The following is a 10,000-nucleotide window of genomic DNA, read 5'->3' on the forward strand; positions in this document are numbered from 1 at the left end:
GCACCGAGGGGGAGGGAGGCAGGGAGCGCTCGCCCTGCAAAGGCGACGGGGTGCCGCGCACAGAACGCAGCGCGCAGTGGGTGCTGTCAGTTGTGCAGAAGTAGGTGCTTTTGAGGAGGGACCTAAACACAGGGTGGCGATGCAAAGTGCCGTCAATTTAGAGAAGGGTGACTCCTAACTCCTAGGATTTTCCCAGATTTTTCCCAACGATTAACCCGTGGTCACAACTTTCTTTCTTTCTTTCTTTCTTTCTTTCTTTCTTTCTTTCTTTCTTTCTTTCTTTCTTTCTTTCTTTCTTCTTTCTTTCTCTCTCTCTCTCTCTCTCTCTCTCTCTCTCTCTCTCTTTCTTTCTTCTTTCTTTTTTTTTTTCCCCAGTTACTAATTGGGGAGGAAAGGTTGAATGGTCAAAGAGAGAAGGCAGATGGGTGCAGTTTTGTGTTTTTTAAAAATGGCCAGGTGAAGGGGTTAATGAATGGCTGGCTTTGGCGAATATCCTCAGAATTGGATTGTTCCGTGTCCTCACAGCGGGGTGCTCACTGGTGCTGTTAATCTAGTGTTTTACCACCAAAAAATGGGGGAGCCAGCCAGTGTCGCCCGGCTCAGAGGGCCCAGGGTTAACTTCCAAGCAGATCACTTGGAAAGGGGTGATCCGCAGCAGAGTTCCTCTTTTTCCCACAGCGGGCTGGTGTGGGAGCTGGTGATGAGCCACTGGCAGTTCGTCCCAGCAGTTCCCACTCCGCGGGAAATGTCCAGCCACCCACACTTCGGGCGGCTTCAGAGCCAGTGGATGGTTTAATTTCTCAGCTTCTGTCACGACCCTTTACACCAGCGGTTCTCCACCTGGGGGTCGAACGACCCTTTCACAGGGGTCGCCTAAGACCATCGGAAAACACATATATAATTACATATTGTTTTTGTGGTTAATCACTATGCTTTAATTATGTTCAATTTGTAACAATGAAAATACATCCTGCATATCAGATATTTACATGACGATTCATAACAGTAGCAAAATTACAGTTATGCAGTAGCCACGAAAATAATTTTATGGTTGGAGGTCACCACAACATGAGGAACTGTATTACAGGGTCGCGGCATTAGGAAGGTTGAGAACCATTGCTTTACACGTTTGACCTCTGATGCTTTTTCTGGCTCAAATTGTTTGGAGGTGACTGGCCTGTTTTTGTTGTGCAAAATCTGAATTGCTTACTAACTATTCAAACGGTGCCTTTTCACTTTGCCAAATAAGCAGTCGCTAAGGCAGAAATGGTCAAATGATACTCGCATGGCCTCCAAAAAGACAAGAACAAGGCTTAAGAAAATGTTGGTTCAGAAGTTACAATCTCATCTGTGTATGATTTTTCATTTATATATAACTTTATCACGTACACATGTAATTATTTCCATATCTGCCTGTACCTAGAGAAGCATTTTTCGGTTCCGCTGCGTCTATTTCTCCAGGCCTAAAACCGTCGCAGGTTGCGTACTGTGGGTTTTCTGCAATTGTTGGGATAAGGCGCCTTGCTAATTCCAGGAAGGGGCTTAAAGGGAAATGGTGCATAGATATTTCAAAATCACATTAACTTCCCTTCTGTGTGTGTCTCTGTGTATACATCTATATGTTACTCAATCGTATTGAGGTGTAGAATGTAAAAAGTTACTGTGTCCGAGCTAACAGCTTCCTCACGTGCTATATTTACGCCCGTTTCACAATGCAAGGATCTGAGATTGGACTTTTCTTCCTTTTCTTTGCTGGTTTCCTGTCAGTCGTCGCGTTGTCAGGTTGCTTGGAAACTTCTCATGGAGGCATCAATCCACACCCAACCTGGGTCCCAGCCCCAGCGCCCCCCACTCCCTAACCCCCAGCGCACACTCCTGCAGGGCGCACTTCCTGTCTCGTCTGAACCCAAACTCTACCCTATGCTGGTCACAAGTCATTCCCATTATATCTGAGTTTTTAGTCAGAACACTCTGGTGGTTCCTTGTCATCTTCAGATAAAATAAAACATGCTCGACTGGCCACGCAGGTGTGGCCTGTCTAGCTCCCTGTACCTCCTTCCACCCTCCTGTCAGTCTCCTGCTGCTGTGGGGACAGATTGCCACAGATTTGATGGTTTAAAACAAGACACGTGTCCTACCTTCCTGTTCCCAGGTCGGGAGTCTCCGGGCCGGGACCAGGGGACAGCACAGTGGTGTGTGGTCAGCAGGCTCCGGGGGCAATTTGTCCAGCTGCAGGGGCCACCTGCAGCCCAGGCTTGGGGCTCCCCCGCCACCTCCCATGCCAGCAGAGTGGCCTGTCAGATCTTTCCTCGCCTCTGACTCTCTCGCCTGCCTCCTACAGGCCCCTTCCCATCACCTTGGCCCCCTGAATGGCCCAGGGTCCCTCCCATCTCAAGGTCTTCAATGTAGTCACATCTGCTAAGTCCATTTTGCCATATAAGGAAACGTATTCACAGGCTCCACTGATTGGGACATGGACATCTGTGGGGGCGTTATTTTGCGCATTAAAATCTCTCAACATGGCCCTCCAGGTGGGGCTCAGCTGGTTGGAGCGTCGTCCTGTAGGCACAGGCGGCAGGTTCTTCTCCCGGTCAGGGCACATACGCAGGTTGGGAGTTCAGTGCCCTGGTGGACCCCCAATCGGGCACATGCGGGAGGAAACCAATGGATGCTTCGCTCTGGCACTGGCTCTCTCCCTCCTCCTTTTCACCCTCGAAAAGTCAATTCTTTAACAAACAAACAAACCCCGAACATAACTTCCCATGACAGCAGTCACAGTTCCTTCCTTTGCCCATGATCCTCTTGCTCACTTTGCTCCCGTGGCCATGGCCTCGTTGCTTTCTGCATCTAGAAGAGAACCCCACCCTTCCTTCCCACCACCACGGCCCTCTAGACACACGTTCCCCAGCCTTCCAACCTGTTTCCCTCACAGCAAACCGCCACCATCGCAATGCGTCTCCCTTAGGGTTAGAACTGTCTTGGATTGGCAGTTTCCAATATTTAAAAACTAGAGGCCTGTTGCATGAAAAGATTCGTGCAATAGGCCTTCCCTTCCCCTGGCTGCCGGCACTGGTTTTCCTCCGGCACCCGGGAACCAGGCCTTGGCTCCGGCCAGAGCCGCCTTCAAAGCCTTCGCTGTGTCTTCGCTCCGCTGCTTCACGCCTACGTATGCAAATTAACCGCTATCTTTGTTGGCAGTTAATTTGCATATCTCGCTGATTAGCCAATGGGAGGCGTAGCGAAGGTACGGTCAATGACCATGTTTGTCTATTATTAGATAGGATGATTCATTTGGAAAGATGTCCTCCCTTATGTCCAAATAAAGTCTTCATGGTTATGTTATGTCTGTCAGAGTCCCAGTCAAAAACTAGTGGCACGTATAAAGGCTTTAGCGGAAGGGAGTTTAATGAAGGGCCTGTTTACAGAGGAACTGAGGAGATGGGGGAGCCCCTAACAGTGGGAAGACAACAGTGGGAAGAAAAGCCAGGACCTTCCTGGCCTGAGGAGGGCGCCCTGTCTGCTGCACCTAGAACTCTGGCTTTGGGAGGGGGGTCCCCTGGACAGGAGCTGTGGCTCTGGGAGGAGGAACACAGCTGGTGCCAGAGCTGAAGCCCACTCCCTCATTTTGTGCCCACCCCTCCCACTGGCCATGTCCAAATAGATGGCAACCTCCCAGAGGTCAAAGGTCAAACATACAACGGAGGAGAAATAACATGACCTCATGATGCGAGACACATATTGACAACATGTTATGCGTGAGCCCCTGCACCCAGAACTCTACATGTATTATTTCATTTCTGTCTTACTAAAAGGGGAAATGTGGAACTGTTCCCCATATTTCAGAGATGAAGGAACCAAAAGAGGTTAAAGTCATTTATCCAAAGTCACACAAGTAGCAAATGGCAACTCCTGAGCTCAGCTCCGGTTTCTGCCTCACATCTTCTGCTCTGAAACCTGCCATCCGCATGCCGTCTGAATGTCAGTCCTCTTCCTTCTTGCTCAACCTCTAAAGTTTATCCAGGAGTCGCCTGAAGGGCTCTGATAAGGATCTAAGTGATGATGTCAGTGAGTCTGTTCTTTTCACGACTTCCAGGTGTATAGTGCAATCAGATGATGTCTTTGTCTTACCCGACATGAAGTATAACCTAATGACAGTGCTCTCTCTGGTTATTAAGAATACAACTATAGGGTGGCCCTCGAGAAGTTACAGGTCTTTCCTTCCTACAGACAGTTTCGTTGTCCTAGAACGGTGGTTGGCAAACTGCGGCTCGCGAGCCACATGCGGCTCTTTGGCCCCTTGAGTGTGGCTCTTCCACAAAATACCGACTTCTGTGCATGGGCCACGAAGTTTCAATCGCACTGTATGTGCGCGCTCGCACGTCGTATTTTGTGGAAGAGCCACACTCAAGGGGCCAAAGAGCCGCATGTCGCTCGCAAGCCACAGTTTGTCAACCACGTGCCTAGAAGGGTCTTCTCTTGTGACTTTCTTCACGGGCGAGAACTCCTCTTCACCATGAGGTCCAGTGGGGCGATGGCTGACATGGGAGGAAGTCAGCCACTCGCCCGTAGCGAGCATGCGGCCTCCAGTGGCTTACAGTGGAGGGCCGGGAATCACAAGATGGAGAGACGTTCTGGTCATTATAATATCTGTAAAGACAGCGGTAAACTCACAGGATTTGTGTTGCTAGTTTCCATAGGGACAACTGTAAACCTGCTTTTGCCCCACCCTGTATATTCAGAAAATTAAGGATCAAAATGCCTTTTTTTTTTTACCTACACTGTTCTTCTGTTGTATGAAACACAAAATAGGGTATTTGAATTCATGTTAAAAACTTGAGAAGAAAGCTACTTGGCATTGTTGCCACAATGCTACTGTCAGAATGCACTGCCCGTTCAGAGCGTCTGTGACTGGAGAATTGTATTCACTCTCAAAGCAAGTGCAGTATCGAGACATGGAAATGAGCCAAATAGCCCGGTCAGCGGCTCAGTGTTTGAGCATCGACCTGTGAACCAGGAGGTCACGGTTTGATTCCTGGTCAGGGCATATGCCCGGGTTGCGGGCTCCATCCCCATTAGGGGGGCCATGCAAGAGGCAGCAGATCAGTGATTCTCTCTCATCATTAATGTTTCTCTCTCTCTCTCTCTCCCTCTTCCTTCTTCTCTGAAATCAGTAAAAAGAAATGAGTCCAATATATTCCTGTCCTCGAGATATTGAGCTTCTTTCAGCTCCTGGCTTGTGCCAGCTCCTCCGAAGCCACTGGGCCTTTGCATAGAGTTACTCACACTGCAGTGACCAATTCCCCATGGGAATGTCATTTCCAAGAAACCCACTGGACTAAATTGCACCCCCTCCCCCAGAGACCCAAGGACCTTTGCTTCTGTAACATATCACATGATATTATAATGAAACATCTGGTTGTCTTCCCAGCTTGCTGGTATTCTGTGAGGGTAGGATCTTTGTCTGTTAATTAGCCTTCGCATCTAAGAATAACTTATTGAGTGATTCATGAAAGAATATAGACAAACTCATAAAATACTTAAGGGATCACATTGTCTCCTTTAATTATATCCCCACCATATTTATACCTAATTGAATGGAAACTGTCATCAATTGAATAGTGCACCATAACTTAACCACCACTAAGCTAGGAAAGTGCCGCTAATCTAATTATCCTTCGCATCTAAGAATAACTTATTGAGTGATTCATGAAAGAATATAGACAAACTCATAAAATACTTAAGGGATCACATTGTCTCCTTTAATTATATCCCCACCATATTTATACCTAATTGAATGGAAACTGTCATCAATTGAATAGTGCACCATAACTTAACCACCACTAAGCTAGGAAAGTGCCGCTAATCCAATTATAACTGCACGACTATCAGCTGCCCCCCAGTTCCAGCGCTGTCCCCTAGTTCCAGGGGTGAAGTGCCTCTGATCATCACAATCAGTCACATACAGTGGACCACGTGGCCGTTTTCCACCACATTTCTTTGTATTTGCAGAAAGGCCATCGTTAAAGTTGAAACACACTCTGTCTGGACACAAATGACATTGCTTCTGGATACGAAGATGTGAACACTGTCCCTCTCAGTTCTCCCGAGTCAGGCTCGTATCTGACTCAGGGCTAATTGCTCTTCTGGCACCAGAAGCCTCACCAGATCCTAAAACAGAGCTTCCTCTCAACCCCTTTAAAAGGAAGCCTCGGGGGAAAGGTGGTGATAAAATAACCAAACCCTAATTTTCTGTCCTCGTGGGGGTCAGAGGGCGGTGTGAAGGGATCTAATTCTCATCTAACGTCTTCTGTCATTTAAAGGACGACTGGAAGTCAGCTAAGTCTTAGAAGGAGGTAAAAGTGTATGCTGGTTGGTGTTAAGAATTCACTTTAGCCCAGCTGGCATGGCTCAGTGGTTGAGCGTCAACCTATGAACCAGGAGGTCACAGTTCGATTCTGGTCAAGGGCAATGCCCTGGTTGATGTATCCATTCCCAGTAGGGGGCGTGCAGGAGGCAGCCGATCCATGATTCTCTCTCATCATTGATGTTTCTATCTCTCTCTCCTCCCTTCCTCTCTGAAATCAATAAAATAATTTATTTTTAAAAATTCACTTTAGTGCTAAAACATTAATATTGCTTTATTTAAAGAGTAGATCTCCATCAACAGAATAAGTGAGAAATATGAACTGAAAAATGACTGTAATTCAGATATTCAAGGGAATGGAGCTACATGCTTTGTTGGTATGATTTTATTTATTTGGTAGGAGGCTTTGTATTGTTTAGGAACAACTGCAAGTACGTATTTTTAATCGCAGGAAATTTAGGTAGTGAGTACAAGTTCCTTAGACAAAAGAAACTTTCCCTTTTCCTTTTCTCCTTTGACTGGATTTGCTGAATAATGCTTCCATCGTCCCTTAGCCTGGCTTGTGGGAGCCACACGGGCATCTTTTTACAGTCTGAGGTTAAACAATTGCATTTACTGCTGGATTTTCATACCCAGAGCTCTGGCTGCTTATCCTGTAAAGATCATTTTCCAAATCGTGTATAATAAAAGCAACTGTTGTTATACATTATTTTAAGAGGTTTTAAGGTCTTCCCTTCAATAAGATGTTTAAAATAATCATTTTCTTATCTGACCATGGATAGCTCAAAAATTGAAATAGGTTTATAGAAACTTACCTTGAGAGTAATCTTCTTCAAAATGTTAGTAACACTGTAAAGCAGCATGTGACTTCCTACTTGTAAGACGTCTGTGACAGACAGGTTAACAGCTCTGAGCCAGAGGAGAGCTCACACCCACTCATTCTCTCATGTGATGACTGTGGTGAGGCCGCTGTTGCGCTGGGTTCCAGGAACACAAAGACAAATAGAAGGCGGTCTCTGCCCTTAAAAGGCTCCCAGCCTGAGAGAAGCCACAGACGAGCAAAGAAGCTCTGGCGGGGAGAGCCCCCAAGGTGCTGAGGAAGGAACAGATGCGTTTAGTTGTAGCAGCGTAAGCGGTGCAATAAAAGACGAGGGAGAGCCCAGAAAATCTGTACGGCCCCTCGTGTGCTGAGCCCAAGGTGCTCAGACAGGAGTTCCACCTTTCGGGAGCCCATCAACCCTGCTGCTGTCATGCCAACCATTTGGGACCTGTTGTAATAGGAAGGAGGAATGTTGCCCAATGCACGGATGAGAGACACGAACTGCTTTATGCAGCAGGACTGGCCTAAGTTGGCTTTCCTGGAGAAGAGGTGCTAGTACTGGAATAAATGAATGCGCCCAGCAGACTGTCCATCCGTCAGCTTTGCTGAGCCATGTGTTTTTCCAAGGCTGCATTCGCCCCTTGCTATGTCTGATCCAGATATCCAGCTTCAAGCCAGGCACGCGGCCTAGCACCTTCCGTGTTTACAGAGCACTGCCGTTCACCGAGTAGCATCCTCTCCTCAGGAACCCATAAAGAGGTCAAGTGAGGAAGGCAGGACCAATAACCTTATTTACAATTCCGAATGAAAAGCTTCCGGTTGGTAGAGGTTAGGAGGATTTATCTCAAGTTGCTAGAATCTAACTCGAAAAGACCAGAACTCAGGCCTGCTGACTCTGGGTGTGCAAGTATTAAACTCAGTACCGATGTTTTACAGCTAACGTGGGCCATAGCAGGAATCCAACTGGAAAGCTCATATGCAGAACTGAAAGTAAATCTGTTAGGGTGAGATCATGGGGATTGTTTTAGTTTTTCAAATACTGTTGCAGCTACTGTTTACAATTAAAACAGTTGTTAGGTATTGAATTCAGTTCCCTCAACTTTTAAGGAAAAGAAACTGAGTTTCAAAGAGACTGAGGACTGCCCTAGAGTTACAGGGAAACAACTGACAGGGTAAGAATTTCAATCCAGGAAGCTTGACTTCTAGCTCAAGACTTTTTTTTTTGGAGACACTAGAAGTATGTCAACAGCAACAAATTGAAAACTGTTGGCAGTAATAACACCACTAACTTTTTTTCTTCTGGAGAGATGAACAGAAATAAAATATTATAGAAAAAAATAGATATAAAGTTACTGATGTAAAGGTTTCTTTTTTCAAAGAACCAATAAATTACTATAAAATTAGAATTTAAAGCAACAGAGCTAAATCATGGTCTTTTCCTCGTGTCCTCACGATGTTGCTGACTTCAGTAAAGAATGAAAGTACCATTGACTGCTGCAGGATCACAGCAGTTTTAAAGTAAGAGGAATTACTTTTTAGACTAAATTGTGAAATTAAATGAACTATAGCTGAGAAAATACCAGGGCCTGATCGCATTATCTGTGACAATGTTCACAGAGCTGCCTCCGGTGAATCTGATCCTCTCAGCTTGCCATTCTGGCATCCAGATACGAGTGCCTACTGTGTGCAAGGGACTCTTGCAGGGTCACTGCGTAAGAAAGAAAAGCTCTGAGGACGGTCACTGAGACTCGCGTATTAAGATTTGTGCCCAAGGCAATCCCTCCTTTTCATCCCCGTCTCCCAGGTTCAGGGTGGCAAGCTTCCCCTCAATGCCACTCGCAGTAGCCAGGAAAGGAGATGGTGAGAGATGTGTGCGCAGGACTGCTCCGCCCTCCTCCCTTTCCGAGCTCATGGGAGAAGCCGGCTGGGTTTTCTGTTCGCCGGGTTTTAAGAGACAATCCCCACTCAAGCCGCCCCAGCCCCGGCGAAGGTTAAGTGCCTTAGGGTTTCCTTTATTATCAGTTCTGTGGCTGTCAGACCCGGGTCCCAGTCACTAGGACCTAGTGGGTCCGTTTCCCCACTTCCAAACCTGGGCTCAGCGTTGACAGCGACCTCCCGCCTGAGTCCCAGTGACCCAACCCCCACCCTAGAGCCCTCGCCGCGCAGAGCAGCCGGTATGAGGCCGCCCACCCGCGTCTCTGGGACCCTGGGTGCTGGGACCCTGAGTTCTGGGTGCTAGGACTCCGGATGCTGGGGCCCTGGGTGCTGGCACGCTGGGTGCTGGGACCCTGAGTGCTGGGTGCTGGGACCCTGAGTCCTGGGTGCTAGGACTCCGGATGCTGGGACCCTGGGCTCCGGGTTCCGGGACCCTGAGTGCTGGGTGCTGGGACCCTGGGTGTTGGGCTCTGGGATCCTGGGTCCTGGGGTCCCCTCCCTCCCGGGAGCTGCTCTGACCTTGGGCCGATCAGGCCCCCGGTGGCGTGCAGTGCCGCGTCCGAGGCCAGGCCAGGGGAGAGCAAAGCCTACTTTGCAGCTTCGGGGCCAGGTCAGCACTTTTGAGAATTCCTTTTCCTTTTAGGTAAGTTTTGAAACTGGATTTACGCGAAGAGAGAAGGTGGAGCGTGGCGGCTGCACGCAGCTTTAGAGAGTGCACACGTTCCCTCTCTTGCCCCAGCTCCCTCGCCCACGGGAAGGGAAGGGAAGGAAGGGAAGGGAAGGCGTGGAAAGTGCAACTTGAGCATTAAAATCCCGGGCTCGCCGGGAAGCACGGCGTCTGACCCCCTTGGAGGCTCAGCGTCCGGCGCCGCTCCCCGCGC

The 10,000-nt window shown here is 48.1% G+C and overlaps 1 protein-coding gene across 1 annotated transcript in view; it reads left to right on the forward strand.

The window, feature by feature from the left end:
• The first annotated feature begins 8,791 nt into the window (after nucleotides 1–8,791).
• PELO (pelota homolog (Drosophila)) overlaps nucleotides 8,792–10,000 on the forward strand; it is a 5,802-nt gene continuing 4,593 nt past the window's right edge. The window contains 1 exon segment of the mRNA XM_005872626.2: nucleotides 8,792–8,896. Within this exon segment, the coding sequence (XP_005872688.2) occupies nucleotides 8,792–8,896 (105 nt within the window).

The sequence above is a fragment of the Myotis brandtii genome, unplaced genomic scaffold (genome assembly GCF_000412655.1).
Source record: "Myotis brandtii unplaced genomic scaffold, ASM41265v1 scaffold384, whole genome shotgun sequence".
Lineage (NCBI taxonomy): Eukaryota > Metazoa > Chordata > Mammalia > Chiroptera > Vespertilionidae > Myotis > Myotis brandtii.